The 26,249-nt window shown below is 45.2% G+C and overlaps 1 protein-coding gene across 2 annotated transcripts in view; it reads left to right on the top strand.

The window, feature by feature from the left end:
* The window catches only part of NCAPH (non-SMC condensin I complex subunit H), a 144,692-nt gene extending 118,788 nt beyond the window's left edge, over positions 1–25,904 (top strand). For both annotated transcript variants that reach the window (XM_033947621.1, XM_033947620.1), the window contains exons 13-18: positions 3,668–3,775; positions 7,150–7,302; positions 11,056–11,172; positions 11,532–11,605; positions 23,830–23,905; positions 24,963–25,904. In XM_033947621.1, coding sequence (XP_033803512.1) covers positions 3,668–3,775; positions 7,150–7,302; positions 11,056–11,172; positions 11,532–11,605; positions 23,830–23,905; positions 24,963–25,022 — 588 coding nt within the window. In that variant the 3' untranslated portion in view covers positions 25,023–25,904. The remainder of the gene's footprint in view (positions 1–3,667; positions 3,776–7,149; positions 7,303–11,055; positions 11,173–11,531; positions 11,606–23,829; positions 23,906–24,962) is intronic.
* Positions 25,905–26,249: the final 345 nt, after the last annotated feature.

Here is a 26,249-nt window from a genome sequence, read left to right as displayed (position 1 = left end):
AAGGACAAAAAAGTATCTTTCCGGAGATGGAAAAAGGACCCAACAGAGGAAAATCACCAGGCGCACAGGAAATGCCAAAAGGAATGCCACCGGGAGGTTAGAAAAGCAAAAGGGAAATACGAAGAGGGGCTGGCCAAGGAGGCGAAAAACTTCAAGGCATTCTTCAGTTACATTAAGGGGAAGCGACCAGCGAGAGAGGAGGTAGGGCCGTTGGACGATGGGGACAGGAAGGGAGTGATTAAGGAGGATAAAGAGGTAGCTGAGAGGTTGAACACGTTCTTCTTGTCGGTTTTCACGAGCGAAGACACATCTAATATACCAGACTCAGAGGAGCTCATGAGTAGGGAACAGGCTGAAAAATTAGAGCACATAGAGATAAGTAGGGAGGATGTCCTCAAACAGATAGACAGGTTAAAATGCGGCAAATCACCGGGCCCGGACGGGATCCACCCAAGGGTTCTGAAGGAACTAAGACAGGAAATAGCGGGCACAATCCAACATGTTTGCAACCTATCCTTGAAAACTGGTGAGGTGCCAGAGGACTGGAAATTGGCAAATGTCACACCCATCTTCAAGAAGGGATCGAGGGGTGACCCCGGGAACTACAGGCCGGTGAGCCTGACTTCAATTATAGGGAAGATGGTGGAAGCTATGATCAAGCACGGCATTTGCGAGCACATCGAGAGGAATGGCCTACTGAGAACAAGCCAGCACGGATTCTGTAAGGGAAGGTCGTGCCTAACGAACCTTCTGTACTTCTTTGAGGGAATAAGCAGTCGGGTGGACAATTGGGAGCCCATAGACATCATTTACCTCGACTTTCAAAAGGCTTTCGACAAGGTGCCACATGAAAGGCTACTTAAGAAGCTGTGGAACCACGGGGTGGGAGGGGATGTGCACAGATGGATCAAGCACTGGCTGTCGGGTAGACTGCAGAGGGTTGGAGTAAAGGGTCAATATTCTGACTGGCGGGGAGTCACGAGCGGTGTGCCACAGGGATCGGTGCTGGGGCCTTTACTCTTTAACATATTCATCAATGACCTGGAAAAGGAGGCAAAGTGTGAGGTTATAAAATTCGCAGACGATACCAAACTGTGCGGCAGAGTTAGGACCAGGGAGGAGTGTGAGGACCTACAAAGGGACCTGGACAAGCTGGAAGACTGGGCAAACAAATGGCAAATGCGCTTCAACGTGGACAAATGCAAGGTCATGCATATAGGGAAAAAGAACCCGTTGTTCAGCTACAAATTAGGGGGGGTATTGTTGGGAGACAGCAGACTCGAGAGAGACTTGGGTGTGCTGGTGGATGCATCACTGAAGCCATCTGCACAGTGCGCAGCAGCCTCGAAAAAAGCCAACAGAATGCTGGGCATCATAAAGAAGGGCATAGCAACCAGAACACGGGAAGTCATCATGCCATTGTATCGAGCAATGGTGCGTCCACATCTGGAATACTGCGTTCAGTATTGGTCGCCGCACCTCAAGAAGGACATGGCGGTACTTGAGAGAGTCCAAAGGAGAGCAATGAAAATGGTAAGAGGGCTGGAACACTGCTCATACGCTGAGAGGCTGGATAGGCTGGGGCTCTTCTCTCTGGAGAAAAGGAGGCTCAGGGGAGATATGATAGACCTTCAAGATCATGAGGGGCATAGAGAGGGTGGATAGGGACAGATTCTTCAGACTGAAGGGGACAGCAAATACGAGGGGGCATTCTGAGAAACTGAAGGGAGACAGGTTCAAAACAAATGCAAGGAAGTTTTTTTTCACCCAAAGGGTCGTGGACACTTGGAATGCGCTACCGGAAGAAGTGATCAGGCAGAGTACGGTACAAGGATTCAAACAAGGATTGGATGGATTCCTGAGGGATAAAGGGATCGTGGGATAATGAGGGAGGAGCTGGGATGTAACACAAGTATAGGAAGTTAACCAGGTAATGAGTATAAACCAACCTGGTCGTGCATGTGCAAGACCCGGAGGGCTAGGACTTCGATAGGAAGGCAGGACTTAAATGAGAAACCAAGGTGGCAAGGGAGCCCCTTCTGATAATTCAGACAAGTCTTGACCTGTTTTTGGGCCACCGCGGGAGCGGACTGCTGGGCAGGATGGACCTGTGGTCTGACCCGGCAGAGGCACTGCTTATGTGCTTATGTTCTTATGTTATAGAAAGGGAGCAAGTGAATCAATTTTTATTTATTTATTTTTATTACTCCATCAAAACTTACAAAGACTAAGGGACACTTAGTTACAGGGAAATACTTTTTTACTTTATAGTTTTTCACTTGGAGAATAGTTAAGCTCTGAAACACATTTCCAGAGTATATGGAAAGTGCAGTAAATGTAGCTGGTTTTACAAAAGGTTTGGGCAAGTTCCTGGAGGAAATGTCCATAGTCTGCTATTGAGACAGGACATGGAGGAAGCCACTGCTTACCCTGAGATCGGTAGCATGGAATGTTGCTACTATATGGGGGTTTTGCCAGCACTTGCAACCTGGATTGGCCACTGTGTAAACAGGATATTGGGCTAGAATGGACCATTGGTCTGATCCGCTATGGCTATTCTTATGTTCCTGATTTTGTGTTTCTCACAGTCACTGGTTTTCTTCTTAGTTCTCCCTGATGAGACACACCTTTTGGGTTGGTTTTTTTTTCTTGACTTCAATGCATTGAAGATGAAATGAGGATATGTTTGTCTCATATATGTTCCAACATTGTTCCAACATTGAGAAACTCACCAAAAAGCATCAAACTCATGTTTTACACAATCACACTTAATTTATTAAAACAAGGTTATTCATAGCTTTCTGACTTTTTTACTTCATAGTTTAATTAATATTTTTTAAATTTTGTGTCCAAAGTGCATCAAAAATGTTCATGTTTTATAGTGTGCTGTGAACCCAAAAAGTTTGAGAACCATTGCCTTAACCTCTCATTACTGTTTAGAACAAAACTCCAGGAGAGATTCTGTTTGGACAAGCAGTTTTGCAAAATCTTTTTAGTTCCTTAACGCCAACTTTTCCTCCAACCCTCTGGGGTTTCACCAGGCTAATGTTTTATATATCCATTATTTTCATCCAGAGCAGCTTGGGAGTCTCGCATGTGAGAATATTACATCTACTTGTCCTTGGAGATACTTACCTGAAGCAGGTGGTTTTTGAGGACAGCAAACATATATTCTCACAACCCACTTGCCTCCCCTAGTTGACTTCTTAGCTTTGTTACTGAACTGTTGCTTCTGCTTGTTGACGTCAGGCGGGAAGGCACTGGCATGCCATGCACATAGAATGGGCACTGTCTAAAACATATAAAGTTACAGTGCACTTGGAAGTGTCAATGCTAGGTTCCATGGATGATGTCACCGACGTGAGAATATATGCCTGAAGTCCTCCGAGAACACCTGGTTACAGGTAAGTATCTATGTGCTGACTAGATTCTAAAAGACTGTATACCCTATACATGCTATCAAGTTCAATTTAGCTTGCCTTTTTCTCTAACTAGTTAATTGATATTTTCTCCCCCATGTTTCTACTGTTACTTCAGTCCTGGCTTTTTTTCACACCATTATTTCCTTTATCCTGTGCTGAAGTTGGGGGGGGAGGGGTTGTCCTGCTTCTTCTTACCTCTCTTGCCAAAGCACTTTACTTGACCGTCTCCCTGACTTCCATTTCAGCTTAAAAAGATGGCTGTGCAGAGCGAACTCTCTCAGAATGATGGTGGGATCAGAGAATATGATTACAGCAATCCTAATGATACATCCAATTATTGTCCTGGTTTGCAGGTGAGAAAAGCAAGAGGATAATGGAGGACTCAACTAATCCTGTTGTGCATAATCTGGATTTAAGAGAAGTACAGAAACAAATGGCAGGAAACAAGAGCACATAAGACATTAATCGTAAGATAACTTTTTAAAGAGGCACAGCAGTAATGATACTGTAAAATCCCCATGATCTTGAATGCTTGGAGAATGACCAGAGTCCATTAATTAAATATGTTGATTATCTTTAAGTATCCCTCACTAGCTAAAATAAAAGTTAACTTAGGGCCAGATAGATTCTCATAACAAAAATCTTCCTTTAACATGCTCACTAAATCGGTTTCAGCTGATTTAATGTTGCACTTATTTTAACGGCAGATTATCAAAACGGCTTAGGGAGGTCTTTTCCGAGTTTTCTAGCAGTCTCCGATACTGCCATGCAAATGTAGTACAACTAGATAATTAATATTGAAATGATCATTCCAAGCGATTCTCTGTAATTACCGAGTGATTCTCTAACCTCATTGTGCCACATTTACATCCAAAATTTACCAACAGGTCTGAGCTATCATTGCCTTACTTTCTGATCAGTGCCCCCCCCTCCAACACGCATATTAAAATAAAATATAAACAAACAACTCAAATTGAAGTTCGGCAGGAGAGATGCCCTCTCTCTCCTGCTGCATTGCCGACACTAATAACCCCACATACTCCCGACAGCGGGAGACATGCACGTTCTCTCCCCACCAAGCACACCCCAACAACCCCCCATATCTGCCCCCACCCCGGCAGCTTGGGAGATGCCCAATCCCACCACCAACCAGCACCCCCCAGCAGCGGGGGAGATGCCTACGCTCTCCCGTCGCCAAGCAACACACCCCCAGCCCCCCTAGGCAACACACACACCCTGCTAGAGATCTGAACGGGGATCGCGGGAATCCCCCTAACCCACGGGACTCCCACGGGGAACCCCTCTGGCCCACGGGGATCCCCCTCTAGCCAACGGGACTCCAACAGGGATGGAAGGCTTTGGAAGCAGGGTTCATCCATATAATATAATGGACACGTCAGCCTTAGTAAAAGAGGGGGTTTATAAGTTAATTACCTGAAAAGAAAACAAAAAAAGGGTTCCACCAAAAGATTCCACAAGGAAAACAGCAGCGCAAACACAAAAGAAACTGTGGAATTGATGATTCTGTCAGAAGTAATTGCTGCTTTTTATGGGGATGGGCGGGGATGGAGGTAATTCCTTGTGGAGACGGAGAGGATTCTGGTGGGGATGGGTGGGATTTCTGTTCCCGCACAACTCTCTACACCCTGCCTCTAACTACCCCAATCCTTTCCCCCTTAGCTTAGTTAGATGGGCAGCTGGAGGGATGCCTACTCCCTCTGGCCAGCTGGCCCACTTTTATAAATGGTGGGCTCTGATTAGCCCAGTTTGTTTAAGGCCCCTCCTATGGGTGGGGCCTTAGGCTTCTGGGCCAATCAGAGCCTTAGGTTCCTCGCCGATGCATCTAGCGAGGGGCCTAAGGCTCTGGCCCAGATGCAGAAGGCCCCCCCCCCATAGGAGAGGCCTTAAACAATTTGGACCAATCAAAGCTTCAGGCCCCTTCCGATGCATCCCAAGATGCACCGGGTAGGGGAAAGCCCATCATTTTTAAGAAGTGAGCCAGCTGGCCGGAGGGAGTAGGCATCACTCTGGCCAGCCATCTAACTAAGGTAAGGTGGAGAGGGCGGGGGGTCGTTTTAGGCACGGGGGGGGGGGGTTTGAATGGCAGCGGGAGAGGGTGGGCATCTCTCCCATTAAGCATTTTTTTGGAGAATGACTAACTTTTTTAAAATTACTACTTTCTTTATTGTCGCTCCAGTACGGCACAGAAATGGATAGATTTACGCTCCTCTGCCAGCTGGAGACTTGAGACACTAACTTTTGAGATCAGTACAAGTGGGCTGTGCAGACCCTCTTTCTCAGTCTCCAGCAGGTAGAGTGGTCTGTGTGCAGTCTGTGCTGAGGTTTGTTGAGGCCTCTTGGATCTGGTTAATGAATCTTTCTTATCCCTTTGTCTGTCTGGATTGAGCTTGGGGGGACCCTCTCGGGGGTGCCACATTTGAAAGGAGTCTAGTCCCTCCCCCCATTCCCCCACCTCCCCAGGTTTTCTAGATTTAAAGATGCCTCAACTGTAGTGTGGCGACAATGTACCGGCCACGCCTGCAGTTTAGAGTACCAGTGGGGTCTGCCTGATCTTGATACATCTGGCTAGCTGAGAGAAAATATAAGAATATACAATAAAAGACACAAGAAATAAATGGAGGCTTATTTAAAAAAAAAAAAAAAAAGAGAGAGAGAGAGAGGGGCTTGAGGCTGCCATTTTTTATACGGCATTGTGCGTGGGTTTTTGCTGAACAAGTGCATTTTCTGTGGGAGCCGTTCAGTGCATGCAGCTGGCGAGCATGCAACATGTTCCGGCTGCCTCGAGGAAGACCCAGTTTTGGGTGTCTGATTGACCTCATGCACTTTGTGTGTTGGCCGGTGGGGTGGGGGGAGTGAGCCCCGATCTTCTCCTACAGCCCATTCTGGGAGGGGGGTTCCTCTGCTGATGGTGGTCTGTTGGTTTTCGGTGCCACATTTGGTTTTACTGTTGCAGTTTACTAATAGCCCTTCCCTCGTGTTTTGGCGGGAAGCGCGTCAAATTTGCCCACGGCCTCAGGCGACCTTCCTCCTGTCTAGGAAAGGCAGGAACATGTCTGAAATGTGTTTTCTGCTCCTAACATGAATGCTATGTTGCTGCCAGGTTTTTTTATTCACTTGTTTGATGTTGGCCATGTGCAAGACTTATTTATTGGTGGCAGAGGGAAGGATTCTGGGTCAGTGGGCTGCATTTATGAGCCACCAATCATGGTATTGCAAAGACCAGCAGACCACGTGCAGAAGCCACCGCTCACAGCTTTGTCAACAGAAGTGTGGCTGGGAGGAGGGAGCCAGCCAGAGGAGATAAACACCCATGGGAGGCACAAATTTGGGACGTGGAACAGAGGCGGATGATGAGGGGTGTGTTGGGACCGGAAGGGAAGAGGAGGGTCATGTTTGGACAGGAAGGGAGAAAAAGGGGCACGTTGCACAAGAAGGGGAGAGGCAGTACCCCGGTTCATAAGTACAAGTTTGAGGTAAGTTGAGCGTTCTTAAACTGGAGTCTGCCTGCTTAAGCATGTTTTGAACTAGATACAAATGTCATTTGGTTACTGAATCAAAAAAGTAGCAATTCCAAGTGAACCCTAATCTGGCCTGCCAGTTCTTCTAACATATTTAAATAAAGCATTATTCATGGCACTAGTTCAGTTTGCTAATTCACTTCTTTGAATTTTTATATACAATGAAAATGTTTGGTGTTTCTGTACAGGCTGCTGATAGTGATGATGATGACTTCCAGGGGACTGATGGGATGTTTGAACTTACAGCCAATCCTGAAAGTGAATGTAGGCAGAATGTGGGTAGCAACATATTTAACATTACAACTTATGGAGAGGATAATCTGGTTGATGAACCACAAAAGGTAACTCAAAAGTGTTTCTGTAAGTAAATACTTTCATGCATTGAAGCATTGCAGGTTGTTTCCTTGTTTCTCTCTACTGTAGATCACATCTTGTCTCTTGGATGTGAATATCTAGTCAGAAGCCATATTCTTTTTCATCCAGATTGCTGGAGAATTTGTGCTTCATATATTTTTATACCTGTATATGCAATTTTTTTTCATCTTAAAAATAACGAGAAAAAAAGTTTCTAAATCCTGGTTTACACTTTAGTGATTTCTTCATTTTGCTCTACTTTTTGTATTTTCTTTGTTCTGGTTATTTCTTTCAGTTCATTGTTTTGTTTTCTCATTCTTTTTTGCCTTTCCTTCTACATTTTAGTAGTATTTTTTTTATTTTTTGTTTTTCTTAAATCTGAATAAATATGATCCTTAGGACTCTTCCTCAAAGTAATCTTGATGTTCCTTCTAAATTTTAACATCTTATCCAAGTCGTACCAGTCCAGATAAAACCAAATATTAAAAATCTGGCATCACTCCCTTTATAAGGGGTCTGGGGCTATCCTGAAAACCTGACTGGCCTGGTGGTCCTCCAGCACAGGGTTGGGAACCACTGTTCTAGACAGATGGATAATATCCCTAAAGCTGTGTGCATCTGCAGATGGAATCCACTCCAAATTTTTCCTCTTGTCTCTCCTATACTTCACTGTAGAGGTCTGAACGCTAAAAAGTCCATAGCCTGGTAAAGTCAATGAAGCTAACTGTGATGATACTATCGGGTTACGACAAGTTTCGCCCTTGCGGGCTGCCTCTGAGAACCCACCACTTTGTATGACGACCAAGAGGACATCATCTTGCCTACAATAAATTCATAATAAAGAAGTTTCAGAATTTTGATACTACTTGCTGTTTGTTGTTTAAAAACTTCCATGACACTGCCAGAGGGTACCTTCAGTTCTTCAAAACTGCATTTCATGTTCCACTCCGTCACTCTCTCCACAGCCTATTAAATCCCTGAATCTAATGTAGAAACACCCACCACTCGACCTCACGATTGAGGCTGAGGGGGGTAACTGCTTGCCAGTAGTAAATCCAAGATTGTTCCTTTTTCCAAAGATATGCCTGTATGTTACCACCACGCTGAAACTTGGGGCATTCCAGCACCACATATTTTAATTCATCCACTATATGCTGCTTTTCCTGCCAGTGAGCTGTTAATGGAGCTGCTGGATCCCCCCCCCGCCGAATTTTGCTGAGATGTTCCACTATCTTTCCTTACACTGATGCTCCGTACAGTGTGACCTATATAGTACAAATGACATGGTCACTCAATGAGGTTAACTATCCCACTGATTCACAATCAGTTTTATACTGTAAATGATGAATATGTCGCAGCTGAGAATGTACTGTGCTTGTAGTTAACACATGTCTACACATGATAGTGTCCACATTGAAGTCCTTTTACAGCAGCTTCTACATGTGGCACTTGTTTCAAGAATTGAGATCTGGACACTAGCTCGCGAATGTTTTTACCCTGTGAGTAAGCAAACCGGGGTGGGTTCTTGAATTCCTCATGAGACTGTAGTATATACCAGTGCCTCTGAATGATTTTCTTAATCTGAAACACTCAGAATGAATAGGGTAATACACACGCCATAGATGACATTAGGGGTTTCTTGCTCCTCAACAGCAAATGTTCTCTTTGGGCTTATAGGCTCTCTGGGCTTATAGGCTCGCTTGATGATTTTGTCTGAATAGCCTCTATTCACAAACTGCTGTCATAATTCTTGAGCCTGTAATTTAAATTCAGCTGTAGAAGAACATAAACGGCGCAGCCGCAAGAACTAGATGACATATTCCGTGTTGGCTTCTGTTGGTCCTGACTTAGAGTTGATCCTTGGTACAGAGAATTGCAATAGTCGAATGTAGAGATGACCAAGACAAGAATCAAAATGCATATTTTTTTAAGTTTTTTTTTTTTTTTTTTAAATAAATCTTTATTGATTTTTCAAGCTACAATTGTGCAACAAATGAATCACAAATATGGGTATTACAAACCAAGCACAACAAATGTATAACATTAATGCTCTATTATTTTTATCCCCTTCCTCCCACCCAATACAAATATATTAAAATCTTGATGAAACTATTCATAAATTCCTATATCAATACCATTTCCATTCCCCCACCTCCCCAGGATGTGTATGTTTACATGTCCACAAATTGAAAAATTATTCCTCTTTACAATATTTAGCCAATGGCTCCCAAACATCCATAAAATTCTTAAATCGTCCCTGTTGTGTGGCCAAACAACGTTCCATTTTATAAGTAAAACATAGGGTTTCCCACCAAAATGAATAACTTAACCTATCCCAGTTTTTCCAGTTTCTCAAAATAAGCTGCATGGCAACCCCTGTCATTACTAATAGAAGCTTGCTATTACAGTAATAATAATAATAAGTCATTTTGGGATTCAATTTGGACTCAAGTAAATTCTTTATTGGAAAACCATGTTGCGCTCTCATATGATACTGTTTTATTTGGAATGGCTATGAGAAAAAAAGAGTCAAATTTCATCACATAACAATAAACTTTTATTAGTTATAACAGGGGTAGCCATTCAACATATTACCAACAATTGGAAAAATCATAAGAATCTTAATTATACATTCTGGTGGAATTCGTTGTGCCATATTTTTTAAGATGGAAAGAGCAATAGCAGTACAAAAAGGGACATATAATAACTTTACAAAGATATGGGGGCCATTGGAAAAATATTGTGATAAATAGACATCGTTCCTTTCTGTTCCTTTTCTTTCTTAGTTTTATCTAGCACACTCAAGGGGGAGGGTGGATTTGGGATGTAATTAAATATGAGATGTTATAATATTGTTGTATAATATTGCATATTCTACTTTAATTGAGCATGGGATGAAGTGGGGGAGGGTGGGAATTTAACATTGTTATAGTTCATATGTTAGATAATTACAGTGCTATATTGAAATTATTTTTATGATACATTTTTATGCACTTGTTTGATTTGAAAATGAATAAAGATTAAAAAAAAAAAAAAAAAAAAGAAGCTTGCTATTACTCGCAGATAGTTGACTTTTAGCTCTCATAAGAGTACCAAATAAAATAGTATCATAAGATAAAGCCACTGGATTTTCTAATATATTATTTACTTGGTCCCAAATAGACCTGCAAAATTGCAGTATCAAGGGACAATAGTATACTAAATGATCTAAAGTTCCTACTTCAAGATGACAATGCCAGCATCTATTACACTTGGAACTATCTAATTTATGTAAGCGAAATGCATATTGATGAGAAGTCTCAGATGGAGGTGAACACAACATATTTGTTTTAGTGTTAGAAAAAAAAAAGCATTTCTTGATGACAGATGTTTAAAATTAAGATTTTTGTCAAGTATGACCCCTTAGAGCAAAATCCTTTATAGGAAGCCAAATACCATATATGTTTAAATATTTGTGGGAAGGGTGGTGGGAGGGAATAAATTACATGTATTTAAGATAACAACTGAAAGAAATTCAATTGATGTAAAATTGTGTACTTGATGTAAGATGAAAAATGAATAAAGACTTTGGGAAAAAAAAATACCATATATGGAGGAGAGAATGAAGACTTATCAGTATTTAGTTTTAGTTCATTTAGAATCGGTCACAAACAACTGTTTATCATTTCCGATGACATGATATGTGTTTCTGTGCCTAAGGTTGGGGTTTTTTCCCCTCTGATGTTGGATTTTTATTCTAGGTAAACAAAATTGAACTTCATTATGCTAAGACTGCCAAGAAGATGGATATGAAGAGATTAAAACGAAGCATGTGGAGCCTACTGACAGATGAACAAGAGAAACAAACTGAGAATGAGGTGAGAATTCTACCATAAAAATACCCTTTTTCTACCACCAGGAATTACTGCAAAAGAAGAGAAATCCACTGAGTGATGTCACTGCTTGAGGAAGGAGGGGCTCGGGTTATACTGTATGTATGAGGAGGGAAAGATGTGTTGCTGATTTGGTGATCAGTAGAGGAGGGAGTCAATAATTGGTGTCACTGCTTGAAATGAGAGAGGGAAAGAAGTTACTCATTGGTACTGCATTGCTCCCAAATGGGAAGGAAGGATAGAAATACTGTATATTCTCACCATTTGGAGGGGGAGTGTTTGCTGGTTATTAGTGGTACATCACAGGTTATAGAAGCATAACTAAATATTTTCTTGTTCATTAGACTGAAGTCTTGAAGAATGAAAGAGTAATGGATGAAAGAGCCTTCAGTGGAATCACAAGACAACTGCTAAATAGGTAAAGTGAAGTAACGTGCCCCCTTCACCCAGTCAAGTAACTATACTACACGTTATCGCAGGAGAAGCAGGCAGCATATTCTCACACGTGGGTGACGTCATCCACAGAGGCCCAGTATGGACAGCTTTAAAAGTACATCGCCACTTTAAGAACTTGAGAAAGTTTACAAACTGCCCACACCACCCATGTGCAAGTGCCTTCCCACCCAACGCTGCTCGTGGCTCCTCAGTTCTTAGTTTTCCACGGAGTTAAGAAGTTGAACGCCATTCAAATTTTTTGCATTTTGCCTTCCCTCTCACATATTAATTTTTCCTTAATTTTAATTTACTTAATTTTCTAAAAAAAAAAAAAAAGCAGGGAAACTTTTTTCCTCTTTTCTCCTTGTGGACTTTCTTTTCTCAGCCATTGAGTTCGATTTGGCTAAGGCGCTTTTTTGATGTCCCGGCTGTTAATGGGTTTTAAAAGGTGCTGCAGGTGCCAAAGGCAAATTTCTATCACTGATCCCCACAGTTGGTTCTTGCAGTGCCTTGTCCCGGAACACCGTGTAGAATGTTATACTTGATGTTCTACCGTGCAGAAACGTTCCATCAAGAGCTGGAAACTTCAACGAGAAAAATTGTTTGGCACCGGCATGGACACAGAGAAGACGTCGCAACCTTCGACGTCAAAGACATTGACACCAGCTTTGAGAGACATCACTCCGCCTGGTAAGCCAGCTAAGAAGCTGCCAACTTCCCAACAGGTGTCACAGGTCACCCTTGCATTGAGTCCCTTGATGCCGACCAAGCGACGATCTCTCTTGCATCTTGCCTCTCCTACATCGAGGAGTGCATCCTCTTCGAGGTCATCATCTCCAAGGCAAAACACGGCATCAAAGGTACCAGTGCTTTCATTCTGTGAAAAGCTCGATGCGCTTTTCCAAGTGAGTGATATGTTTAAACTCCTTACCCCAACATTGAATCCCTCACTCGGTACTGGCCCAGCCTGAGCATAAGGCCACCAGGTCCTGTGGTACCAACACTGGCTCTCCAGAGCGGCATTGATGTTCCATGCCCAAGCGCAGACCATCTCATCGCAGGCCCAATTTTCTATCGAGGCCCTGCTCCAGTTCATCGAGGCATCGTCATTCTTCCTCTTCATCTCGATGCTCCAAGTCCAATAAGCATCATTCCTCTTCAGGAGATTCGAAAATAAAACATCGCTCTCCCTCACTGTCTTCAAAGCGTAAAAGAGTGTCACATCCTATATCGTCATCAGATCGACACCGGTCTCAACGCCGGCATCAATCTTCTCGACGCACTCCTTCACCAAAGCCCTTTTATGACTCTGACTTAGTCTGATTCAGCTGAGGCTTATGACACCATCTTGGAAAAATCTCCACTAAGGGCTAAATCTCCTACTGAAAGACTTTCTTTACCAAATTTATTAGGCAGTTGTCAAGCTAGAAGCTGATTCTGCCTACAGTGAGGAATGCTTGAAGGCCTTAGATCAGTGTTTCTCAACGTCTTCAAACCAAGTACCCCCTAAGCCTAACAAATACCAACCGAATATCCCCGCCCCAGCTCTGCCTCTAACCCCCACCCCCATAATAATACTAATTGTAACGCAATTTCTTCCATCCATTTTTCATACACACAATATAATCTTATTTATTAATACATAATGCTAACCTCAAAATTTAAAAAAACACAAAGCACACTGTACGCACAGAAAATGTTAATTCTTTAGCACTCTCCAGACCAGTAGAGGTTAATCTTTACAAATGGGTATATATCCAATCATGACCAGCAGGTGGAGACTGAAAACAAAACTGTGGGACAGTATATAATATACTTCCTTCTCTATTTACCTCAGTCTTCTTTCAGTTTCCAGCAGGTGTTGATGTGATATGTACCCATCTCCCTTGGTAGGGCTGTTGGAATTTGTTTAGGGGGTTTATAGTCCCTGTTTTTGGCCGGACGGAGCTTGGGCGGGCCCTGTTTGGGAGTTTGTCCGACCTCGGGGGTGTCAAACCCGGCGGGTCTCGAGTGGGGTCCCTCCCCCCACTTCCTCCACCTCCTCACATTTTTCTAGAGGAGCCTCAGCAGTAAGCCTTGCCCCCTAAATCAAGCAAGGCATATTGCTTCGAGAGCCTGTGGAGTCTATTCTGTAAAAAAAAATAAAAAATCCTGAGGTAGTGCTGGTCTGGAGGGTTGTTTCCCTTTAAGAAAACTGTATTTTACTGTATTTTTTCATCTAACCGGCACTTTTTTATAGCTAGGTCGCGTATGGAGCAATGAGCACTTCTAAAGGGAAAAAGTGCTCATTGTGCTACAGGCGCGAGGCACTCGCGGCCGGCCTGTGCAAGCGGTGTTCAGGCCGGTGCGGTGGAGGAGCTCCGTCGGCAGCGGCTTCAGGCGTCCAGAGCTCCCCGCCGATGGTGCCTCGCGAGTCGGCTGGGAGCAGTGGGGAAGCCCGGTCTTCCCCAACCACCCACGGAGGGATTCCCTGAGCCGCCGACGGTCGGGTTGTTGGGGATTCCCTCTCAGCTGATGTTTTGACAGCTGATGCCAACTTGCCTGTTTTAGCGGCTGGGACTGTTCAGGCTTCTCAGCCGCTACAGGCTATGGAGGGAGCATTTTTGGCGGGAAAGTCGCCATCTTCTCAGTCTGGCCCCTCCATTTTGTCTTCCACCTCAGGTGACCTTCCCCCTGTATTGGAAAAACAGGGGCAAGTTTCTGCTGGGTCCCCTGCTGTGGCAGGGAGTCCCTTGGGACCCTCGGGGGGTTTTTCCCCTGATTTCTTTTTTTCTTTGTGCAGAGCCTATTTTCAGGCGGCTGGGGGTCCCGGATGCGCCCAGGGGGTTTCGGGGAGTGGGGTTTCCTCCGCGCTCCCTGCGGCTTTGCCTCTCTCGTCTGTTGTGGCGTCCCCTCCTCCTCCTCCCTTGTCCAAACGTCCGCGGGTGTCGTGGGACGAGGATTTATGGTCGGAGGAGCGTGTCGGTCTGGATGAGGACCTGGACCCTTCTGAGGATTTCCAGGACCCTCTCGAGGGGACGGCCGCTGGCGGCGGGTTGTTGGGTTTCCCGTCCTCCGGCGAAGAGGTGTCCGTGGTGCGCCTTTTTCAGAGAGATGAGCTGCCGGACCTAATTCAACAGGTTTCTTCGGTGTTGCGTTTTGAGGATGCGCCGCCGGAGACTCCGCATGTGGGGGACCCTCTGCTACGGGGGATCCGTACCGTTTCCCGCTCTTTTCCCATGCATCAGGATATTCGGGATATTATACTGGAACAGTGGAAAACGCCGGAGGCGCTGTTTCGTTTGGCGTGCGTCATGGCTCATTTGTATCCCATCCCAGAGGGGGATCGGGCTACTTTAGCATCGCCAGTCGTAGATGCGGTGGTCTCTGCGATTTCTAAGCGGCATACCGTGCCTGTTGAGGGCGGTTCTGCCTTGCGGGACTCTGAGGAGCGCAAGTTGGAGAACATTCTTAAGCAAAATTTCCAGGTCTCTGCCTATGGGGGCCAGGCGGCTATTTGTGGGGGGCTGGTCGCTCGCGCCATGTTTCGGTGGGCTGAGCGTGTCCTGGATCGGGAGTCTGATGACTGGTCTTTGGTGGATCAGGAGGTGGCGAAGATTGAGATGGCTGCCTCGTTCCTCTCAGATGCTCTTTATGACTTGGTGCGGATCTCGGCTAAGTCTATGGCCTTTGGCGTGGCCGCGCAGCGTATTTTGTGGCTGTGCGCTTGGTTGGCGGATGCTACGTCCAAAGCTAAGCTTACTAAATTTCCCTTCCGGGGGTCTTTTTTGTTTGGGGAGGAATTGGATAAGTTGATTCAGACTCCGACGGACTCAAAGGTGCCCCGTCTGCCTGAGGACCGTGCCTGCCCTGCGTCTTGGGGTGGCGCTGCCCAGGGGTGTTTGCGGGAGTTTCGCAGGTATCGCCCTGGGCGTGGGGCTGCTTCTTTCCCGGCTCCAGGGTTTTCCCGGGGTCGGTTCTTCCAGCGCATGCAGCCCTTTCGGGGGGCCCGTCAGGGGGCAGGGAATCCCTCCGCCGGTGCCCCCGCTTCCCGTCCTGCACAATGACTTCTTGCCGGCGCCCCCTTTGGTTCCGGTGGAGGCCCGGCTGCGCAAATTTTTCCCCAAATGGGCCGAGATCACGTCCGATCAGTGGGTCCTGGAGGTGGTACGGGACGGTTATGCCCTGGAGTTCGCCCGCTCTCTGCAGGACCTTTTCCTAGCCTCTCCATGTCAGACTCCTTGGAAGACGCAGGCTTTTCGCCAGACCCTCCAGCGCTTGCTAGATCTCAGGACAGTTGTTCCAGTGCCCCCTCCGGAGTGGGGCACCGGCAGGTACTCCATTTACTTTGTGGTGCCCAAGAAGGAGGAGACCTTTCGGCCCATCCTGGACTTGAAAGGGATCAACAGGGCTCTCAAGATTCCCTCTTTTCGCATGGAAACCCTGCGGTCGGTCATTCTGGCGGTTCAGCCGGGGGAGTTTCTCACTTCTCTCAATCTGACGGAGGCCTACTTGCATGTTCCCATTCGGGCCTCTCATCAGCGCTTCCTTCGCTTTGCGATCTTGGGTCGGCACTATCAGTTCTGTGCGCTTCCCTTTGGTCTGGCCACGGCTCCCCAGACATTCACCAAGGTGATGGTGGTCGTCGCGGCAGCCTTGTAGTCGGAGGGCATTCTGGTACACCCCTACCTGGACGACTGGTTGATTCGGACAAAGTCGTTGCAGGAGAGCTCCCGGGTTACGGCTCGGGTGGTGGAGTTTCTCCGGTCGCTGGGCTGGGTGGTCAACCTTTCCAAGAGTCGGTTGGTCCCGGCTCAGCGTCTGGAGTACCTTGGGGTTCTGTTCGACACCTCCTTGGGGAAGGTCTTCCTTCCAGAGGCCCGGGTGAGCAAATTGCAATCTCAGATTCGCCTGCTTTTGGCGTCCTGGTGTCCTCGGACGCGAGATTTCCTCCAGGTCTTGGGGTCGATGGCGGCGTCCCTGGACGTGGTGAGGTGGGCGCGGGCCCACATGCGTCCTCTTCAGTATGCTCTGCTCCGGAGGTGGTCTCCCCAGAGGCACGGTTTGGATGTTCCTGTTCCCCTGCAGTCTGCGTTGGTGGCTCCGGACCCCTCACCTGGTTCAGGGGGTGGGTCTGGATCTCCCGCAGTGGACGGTGCTCCTTACGGATGCGAGTCTCCTTGGTTGGGGGAGCTCAGTGTTTGGGTCACTCAGCTCAGGGCACCTGGTCCACGGAGGAGGCCTCCTGGTCGATCAACGTGTTGGAGACCAGAGCGGTTCGTCTGGCGCTGTTAGCTTTCCGCTCCCTTTTGTTGGGCAAGTCGGTCAGAGTCCTGTCGGACAATGCCACGGCGGTGGCTTATGTCAATCGTCAGGTGGGGCACCAAGAGCACTCAGGTGGTGCAGAAGGCGGCTCGGCTCATGGTTAGGGCGGAGTCCCATCTTCTGGACCTCTCGGCCTCTCACATAGCCGGGGTAGAAAATGTTCAGGCGGACTTCCTCAGTCGTCACTTCCTGGATCCAGGAGAGTGGTGTCTCGGCGCCGTGGCGTTTCAGTTGATAGTGCAGGCTTGGGGACAACCCCTGATGGACCTGATGGCCACGAGTGGCAACGCCAAAGTGCCCCGCTTCTTCAGTCGTCGCAGGGACAGCCTGGCCGAGGGTCTGGATGCTCTGGTCCAACCGTGGCCAACGGAGGGGCTGTTGTATGTGTTCCCTCCTTGGCCGCTGGTGGGCAGAGTGCTTCTTCGCATTGTTCACCATCCGAGTCTGGTGGTGCTGGTGCCTCCGGATTGGCCTCGACGTCCGTGGTATGCGGATCTGGTGAGGCATCTGGTGGCGGATCCTCTTCCTCTGCCTCTCTTGGATGATCTTCTGACGCAGGGTCCCATTCCCATGTTCGACCCGTCTCCCTTCTGTCTTACGGCTTGGCTCTTGAAAGGGGTCGCCTTAGTAAGAAGGGATATTCAGATAAGGTGATCTCTACACTCTTGGGGTCCCGGAGGCTTTCTACCTCTCAGGCTTATGTGCGGGTTTGGCGTCTCTTTGAGGGGTGGTGCCGGGCGCGGGGAGTGGTCTCTTTTTGCGCTTCCCTGCCTACAATTCTAGAGTTCTTGCAGGATGGCCTGGATAGAGGCCTGGCTTGGTCTTCTCTCCGGGTTCAACTTGCGGCCCTGTCGGCTTTTCTAGGGTTGGTGACAGGTCAGCGTTTGTCGGCCATTCCTGATGTGATTCGCTTTTTGCGGGCGACCAAGTTGCTCAGGCCTCCCCTACGGCCCTCTGTTCCCTCTTGGGATCTCAATCTGGTTCTCTCAGTTTTGGTGCGCCCGCCTTTCGAGCCGTTGGATGGCTGTTCTTTGAAGGACCTTACTCTGAAGGCGGTCTTTTTGGTGGCCATTACTTCCGCTAGGCATGTTTCTGAGCTACAGGCTTTCTCTTGTAGGGCTCCCTTCTTTGAGTTTTCTAGGGAGCGGGTTGTCTTGAGGTCTGTTCCTTCCTTTCTGCCGAAAGTAGTTTCTCCTTTTCATGTCAATCAATCGGAGGTCCTCCCGGTCTTGGGTAGTCGGGAGGGCTCTTCTGAGCAACGGCAGCTGCGCAAGTTGGATGTCGGTCGGGTCCTCCGTTCTTATGTGCAGCGGACCCGGGAATTCCGGAAATCCGATCATCTCTTTGTCCTTCTGGCGGGTCCTCGTCGGGGGGCTGGCGCTTCTAAGGCTACTATTGCGCGCTGGATCAAGGAGAAGATTGCTTCCGCTTATCTTCTGAGACAGAAGCCTATTCCAGAGTTTCTCAAGGCTCATTCCACTCGGGGTCAGGCAGCTTCTTGGGCTGAGTCGTCGCTCGTGCCTCCAGTGGATATTTGTAAGGCTGCGGTTTGGTCCTCCTTGCATTCCTTTGTTAGACATTATCGGGTAGATGTTCAGGCGCGTCGGGACGCGGTGTTCGGTGAGCGTGTTCTGGTATCGGCCCTTCGGGGGTCCCGCCCATGAGAGGGACTGCTTTGGTACGTCCCATTTGTAAAGATTAACCTCTACTGGTCTGGAGAGTGCTAAAGAAGGAGAAATTAGGTTCTTACCTGCTAATTTACTTTCTTTTAGCTTCTCCAGACCAGTAGAGGTCCCCACCCTGTCTGTTGTTGTTATTGTTGTGTTGTTGGGGCTGTTTCGCGGGCAGTTTTTGTTTTTTGCTGCGGGTTCTAGTATTTTTCTAGGGCCGGGGAGAATTGAAGAACAGCGGCTGTGGCTCGGCTGGCTTAGCTGGTGAGCTGTGGGGACATTTTCCTTCGGGTATTTCTCCTCTGCATTTTCCGACAGCACTTGGGTATGTTAGTTGTTACTCCTGTTCGGAGTATTGTTTTCTTTCTGTTTTCCAGTTCTTGGTTCTGCTTGGCTATTCGGCAGACTGAGGTAAATAGAGAAGGGAGTATATTATATACTGTCCCACAGTTTTGTTTTCAGTCTCCACCTGCTGGTCATGATTGGATATATACCCATTTGTAAAGATTAACCTCTACTGGTCTGGAGAAGCTAAAAGAAAGTAAATTAGCAGATAAGAACCTAATTTCTCCTTATCATTTATATTCATGGTTTTTTTTTTTCAGAGGTCAAGGCAGATGACTTTAAAATATATGATCAGTAACAACTATAGAAAAATAGCCAAATATAGACAGCAGATATAAATTCACAAAACTGACAACATTTTGATCACTAAATTGAAAATAAAATTATTTTCCTATCTTTGTTGTCTGGTGATTTCATGAGTCTCTGTTGTATTTCCAATATTTCTTCCTGCCTGCCTCCTTCCCGCTTCCTCTCCTCTACCCCATAACCTCTCCCAAAGCCGACCCAGAGCAGACACGCTCCATCCCCGCCTCATTCCCCCTGCAGCAACTCTGGGCCATGGTGCGTTCAGTGCCACAAGGGCGTGAAGGGCACACTATGGACAAATTTGGATGTCGCCTGTACCAAAATTCCACATTGGCAAATAGAGTTATAAATTATAATTTCTATATTTCCTGCTATGTAAAGCACCTTGTTAAGAAATTGCCTTCTTTTGATATATTCCTCCACAACATTTACAGGAATTTAATCATATCTCTCGCACCCTTGCTCTAGCTATAAGATATATGGCAAGATCTGCTTATGATGCATTTAAATTATCTTCCAGAGCCTCAGCTTTGTCAGTAGAAATGAGATGTCTCGCATAGCTAAGAGTCTCAGATATGGACGTCAATCTTCAGGATAGATTAGCGAACATTCCCTGCTTGGGAGATGAGCTGTTTGGTGACTCTATTGAAAATGCCACACAAAGCTCACTGATCATGAGAAATATTGGGATGCTTTGGTTAAATCCAAGCCTAAGCCTTCAACTGCTAAATATCAATCAGCAGCTCCTCAATTTATTTATTTATTTGATTTTCTAGACCATTCTCCCAGGGAGCTCAGAACGGTTTACATGAATTTATTCAGGTACTTGAGCATTTTTTCCTGTCTGTCCCGGTGGGCTCACACTCTATCTAATGTATCTGGGGCAATGGGGGGATTAAGCGACTTGTCCAGGGTCATAGGGAGCAGCGTGGGTTTGAACCTACAACCTCAGGGTGCTGAGGCTGTAGTCTTAACAACTGCGCCACATTCTCCCCAAAAGCCTGCTCAGTCTTTTTGACGGGCTTCTAAAGTGCATAGCTGCTGTTCCTCTTTCTCAGCCTCTTCCTCAATCAATCAGGGATACTATTCACTTTGTCAATATGCCTCCAGATCATCCTCCAAGAGAGTCTTCTTTCAACCCTCAGCAGATTTCCCTTCTTCAGAAGATAGAATCCCTTCTTCTTAATGCTATAGAAAAGGTTCTACCTGCGCAGAGAAACCGTGGGTTTTATTCCTGGTATTTTCTCATCCCAAAGAAGATGGGAGGTCTACGTCCAGTCTTAGATCTCAGGGGCCTGAACAAGTTTCTAGTGAAGGAAAAGTTTTGGATGTTGTCTCTGGCAACTTTATAAACCCTCTTAGATCACAACAACTGGTTACGCTCTCTAGATCTCAGAGGCTTATACTCACATTCCAATGAATCCGACCTCCAGAAAATTCCTTAGATTTCAGGTGATACAGCACCATTATCAATACAAGGGCCTGCTGTTTTACCTTGCATCCTCTCACAGAGTATTCACCAAGTACTTGATTGTAGTGGAAGGGCATTGCGGGCACAGGGTCTCCAAGTGTTCCCCTATCTGGACGATTGGCTGATCAAGGATTCAACCTTTCAAGGGGTGATTGAAGAAACTTGCTTAACAATTCTCTTCCTTCAGCAGTCAGGTTTCGAAATCAGTTTTCCCAAATCCCAACTTCAGCCCTCTCAGACTCTGCAATTTATCGGAGCTCTGCTAGACACCATTCATCTCAGAATGTTTCTCCCTCAGCAAAGACTAGAAAATTTGATTCAGCTTTGCACTCAGACTTCTCTTCTTCCATCACTCTCGGACAGGCAAATGATGGTACTACTGGGTCACATGGCTTCCACAGTGCATGTTGCTCCATTTGCAAGCCTTCATCTCAGGATGCCTCAATGGACTCTGACATCTCAGTGGTCTTAAGCTCTTAACCCACTGTATCAACACATTACAGTCACTCCTTCACTTCGACAATCTCTGCAGTGGTGGATGAACTCTTCCAATCTTTCCAGAGGGTGGTTGTTCCACACACCTCTACATCAGAAGGTTCTGACAATGGACTCATCCACCTATGCTTGGGGGGCTCATCTGGATGGTCTTCACACTCAAGGTCACTGGTCTGCCCAGGACCAACTTTGCCATATCAATCTATTGGAACTCGGAGCGATCTACAGTGCTCTCAAAGCTTTTCAGCTCATTGTCACCAACCACATCCTTCTTATCCGCACAGACAATCAGGTCGTAATATAATTACATAAACAAGCAAAGCGGCATGGGCTCTCTCCGTCTTTGTCAGAAAGCCCAAAAGATTTGGACCTGGGCGATTTGCTCACAACATATTTCTGAAAGTAATATACATTCAAGGGGAAAAGAATTCTCTTGCAGAAAACTCAGCAGGTTTCTTCAGCCACATGAGTGGACGCTCAACTCGCAGTTCTGCATCACATCATCTCTCAGTGGGAAACACCTCAGATAGACTTGTTTGCATCCCTCCTCAACCACAAGCTGTCCAAGTTTTACTCCAGGCAGTGCTTTTCTACTGGATTGGGGACACAAGTTTATCTATGCGTTTCCTCCAATCCCTCTCATTCTCAAGATGCTTATCAAGCTCAAACAGGAGGCAGCCACCATTGATTCTCATAGCTTCTCGACCAAGACAACATTGGTTTTCCCTTCTACTTGAACTCAGTATCAAGGAACCAATCCTGCTTCAGATTTTTCCATCTCATGCAGAGTCACAGATCTCTTCTGCATCCCAATCTTCAGTCATTGCATCTGACAGCTTGGTACCTCTCCGGCTGACATTAGCTGACTTTCATTTTTCCCAGCCTGTCAGACTTATCTTAGAAGCATCAAGAAAACTGTCTACGCAATAGTGTTATCAGCAGAAATGGAAACGGTTTTCCTTGTGTTGTATTCATCATCATGATGCTCAATTCACCTCTGTATCTTCAGTATTTGATTACCTTCTACATTTATCCAATTCAGGTCTTCAATTAGAGTTTATCTCGGTGCTATCATCGCTTTCATAAAGTACTTGATGGAAAACCTCTCACTGCTCATCCTCTTGTATCCAGATTTATGAAAGGACTTTTCAGTATCAAACCACTTCCAGTGGTTTGAGATCTTAATGTGGTTCTTTCTAGATTAATGAAGCTTCCTTGCAAAGCAATGTCTACGGTTTATCTCAAATACCTCACTTGGAAAGTAGTTTTTCTCATCTCCCTTCTGCTCGAAGAGTAAATGAACTTCAAGCGCTGGTGGTGGAACCACCCTTCACAGTGTTCGCGGGAGAGACAGGATAGGGCAGCCGGAGCGCCGGCGAGTGAAGGAAATCACTCGCGGTATGCTCCGACCGCCTCTTCCTGCACTAAAGTTGGGCCTCACCAATCAGAAGCTGCTTTGACATGCAGGCAGTCAGAGCATACTGCAAGTAATTTCCTTCACTTGCCGGCGCTCCGGCTGCCCTCTTCTGTCTCCCCCGCAAAAAAATGTATTCACGGTTTTTCAACATTCACCGGGGTTCCTGGAATGGAACTCCCGCGAATATCGAGGAGTATGGTACTCTAATAAAGCAACAGCATATTTGGTACCCTTAAGACCTTCTCCATGCCAGCTTATAACCCAGCTACCTCTTTCTGGAGGTTTCAAAGCAGTGAGCAATGGAGGCCCAATACTCTGAGGTATAGGTGTCCTCCATCCTCCTCCTCTTCTCAAGCTAGACACAGATCTTACTAAAATGTCTAAACCAGCTTCACAATCAAAACCAGGGACAGAATTTTGACTGCCTCATAGCTTCAATTCCTATAGACATTTCAGGTGATCTGCAGCAGTTTGTTTCTGTTTATTCAAGATTTGATATACTGCTCCTGAATTTTACTGACCTAAGCAGTTTACAATATATCAAACTAAAATGAAATTGGTACTTGAGAAAAACTACCTTATCTGTCCCAAAGGCTAACAATCTAGCTAAAGTACCTGGCCTCCAAAGTCCTCCATTGCCGTTAGTTAAAATGCTATTCATGTGTTAATTTCTATCTTGCCCACTTGATAGAATAACCACAAACAATCTCTTGTATTAACTCGGGTTCTCATTTGTGGGATTTGCTACTGTTGACAATCCAAAATAAAGTGAGTTCTTAAAATATATCCTTGAGGACTGTAGGATCAGGGTGGTGGCATAGCAATAATATATAAATCATTTTTTCATATACAGTATAGCTAAAGGCTAGCTGCTTTTCACCATCCCTTGAAATCTTTTCATGCACTATTCAGAATGACTCACTGGTGGAGACGGTGAATAGCCACACGAGAATAGTCACTGATTTGATCATGTCCTCTTCTCTAACTCCTCAATTGCTAACTTCTCCACCTCAATTCTTCCACTCTCTGACCCTCCTTTGTGCCCTGTGTGACTAGACATACCTTCCTTAAGCCCTGGACTCGGACTGAAGCCCAATAATTTGGTATTCATACCTACAGTACAGGTCACACTTATTCCTTTCACTGATTTACATCTAGTTTATCTGTTATCTGCATGACACTTTTGCTTTCATTTTCAGGTTACCCTCTGTCATGGCACAGAACCTGTCAGTACCACTTGCCTTTGCCTGCCTCTTGCACTTGGCTAATGAAAAGGTATGTCTCTGGAATAAGAATTATAATAGGCTGTTTAGCTGATCAGATTGGCTGACTTAACAGTTGCTAATGGATTTTTGATGCTAGTATTAACTTAATGAACAAGATGGTGGTTGAATCATTCTTTCACTCTTAACTTTAAAGTTATAAATTTCATTTTTGTTGGTGCACTATAAGATGAAAACGATAAGAAGATGTAAACCTCACGGATATATGAACATACAAAAATGAGGATAAGTGAGGCATAAGGAAGAGTTCAGTCAGCAACAAATTGTAATCAATTCCTGTTTTGAGGAAAATGTCTGTCTGACATGCAAGATGGACTCAACTCGGTCATGTTTCAGCCGAACAGCCTGCTGCAGGAGTCGGAGACCTTAAAATAAGTAATGTGGCTTCAAACTGAATACAGGTCTACACACAAAATTCTTAGAAATGGAACAAGGTCCAATATTGCTAATCACTAGAGAATAGCATCTTGTCCAAAAAGTGCTTGTTCTCTAGCAATTTGCAATAATGGATCTTGTCCCATTTCTAAATTTTGTGTGTAGACCTGTATTCAGTTTAAAACCACATTACTTACTTTAAGGTCTCTGACTCCTGAAGCAGACTGTTCAGCTGAAACATAGTTGAGTCCACCTTGCATGTTTATTTGAGACTTAATTCATCTTGCACCGAGACTTATTCTGTTCCGGTTATAAGGAAAATGTCTCAGATTTGTTGCTGACTGGAACTCTGCCTTACACCTCACTTATTTTCATTTTTTGTGACACTATTAAGAGCATTATTCTTTAGCACTCTCCAAACCAGAATAGGTTAATCTTACAAGTGGGTATATATCTCATCATGACCAGCAGGTGAAGACTGAAAACAAAACTGTGGAATAGTACATAATAGGTACCTTCCCCTATTCCTATCAGTCTTCTTTCAGTCTTTGATCCACTGTTAAAGTGTTACCAAAGAGAATGTTTAGTCTAAATTTGATTACTTTGGACTACTTGGAATTGTGGGTTGGTTTTTTTGGGGGAGGGTTTTTAAACATTTGTTTCTCATTCCCCAGAATTTGAAACTTAAAAGTGTTGAAGACCTGTCTGACATTTTTATTAGCCAAGGAGACTGACACACATCAACAATAAAGGAGAGAGAAGTATGCTGATTGTGAAAGGATGCTCTGGTTTATAAAAAGAGGGATGCACATTTGCACTCTTCAACCTACTAGGATCTCAGGAAGAAAACTGCTTGGAGTCTGCCTCTTTCAGCACGGACAGCAGTTACCTAGTAAACAATGGACTTTGACTTATTCAGCAGTGAATCATTCATTTCCATCTTCTTGGTATGAGTAACTATCAGTGTGACTGAAATAAGTGAAAATATTTTTGTTTGGACTTGAATTTATTTTTTATTTTACACTAAAGATAACATTTGGATTTCAGACACCTACCAAGTGAGAGCAGATTAAATTTAGAAGACTGCAAATGTTCCACCAAAATCTGCTGAAAATTACAAAGTACAATTTTCTCCAGTGGTCTCCTTTTCTACAGTGGAAAAGGAGAAAAACTAGTTCCTTGTAATGCCTTCTGCATTGGTTCCTGTTGATTGAAGAGCAGCAGCCATGAATAAGCAGCTGTTCACAACACTCTCCTTTGATTGCTCAGGAATTATGCAAATGGAGGCGATTAACTGTTCTGCCATAAGCCTATGTGTTAAGGTAATGGTAAGACCTGAGGAACTCAGCAGTCTCTGACCTTCATACTGAAATGTGATACTTCAATTTGTAAACTAACCATGCAAGATGTCAATATTATTCAAAGTCGGTGACATTTGTTCTCTACCCTTCCCTAGTAGCAAGTCCTTAAAGGCACAGTAGAAAGATGCTTACAGCATATCATCCTTGGTTTTAACATTTCTTTTTTAACATAAACTTTGTAGTCTTATATTTCTAAACATTTTTGTATATAAATAAGTTTTAAAATAAATCAATACAGATTTTTGTAGTTGTTGATTCTGCTACTTTTAAAAAATATTCTTCAGCATCCAAGGATGCTGTCAACCAAATAATCAGCACCCTAGTCTCTCTATGGTTAGTTCATGACAGAAACACTTTGTAACTGGGATCTTATCCAAAACTGACAGCCTCATTTATTTATTTTTTTTTCTCAGCTACCAAAGGGAGCTAACCACTGCCACCACTACAATTCTTAAGTTGGACTTCAGGCTTTCAATTTAAACCTGCTCAAAACAGTTGGTTTACACAAGCTTAAACTGTTTTCAGTCAAGTCAGTTCCTATCAGGTTTGATAAATGTAACAATTTCAAGTCAGATTCAGGAGAACTCAAGTTTAAAAAGC

The sequence above is a fragment of the Geotrypetes seraphini genome, chromosome 6 (genome assembly GCF_902459505.1).
Source record: "Geotrypetes seraphini chromosome 6, aGeoSer1.1, whole genome shotgun sequence".
NCBI lineage: Eukaryota > Metazoa > Chordata > Amphibia > Gymnophiona > Dermophiidae > Geotrypetes > Geotrypetes seraphini.
Note: the sequence above shows the minus strand (reverse complement) of the source record. Positions and strands in the feature narration are given on the sequence as shown.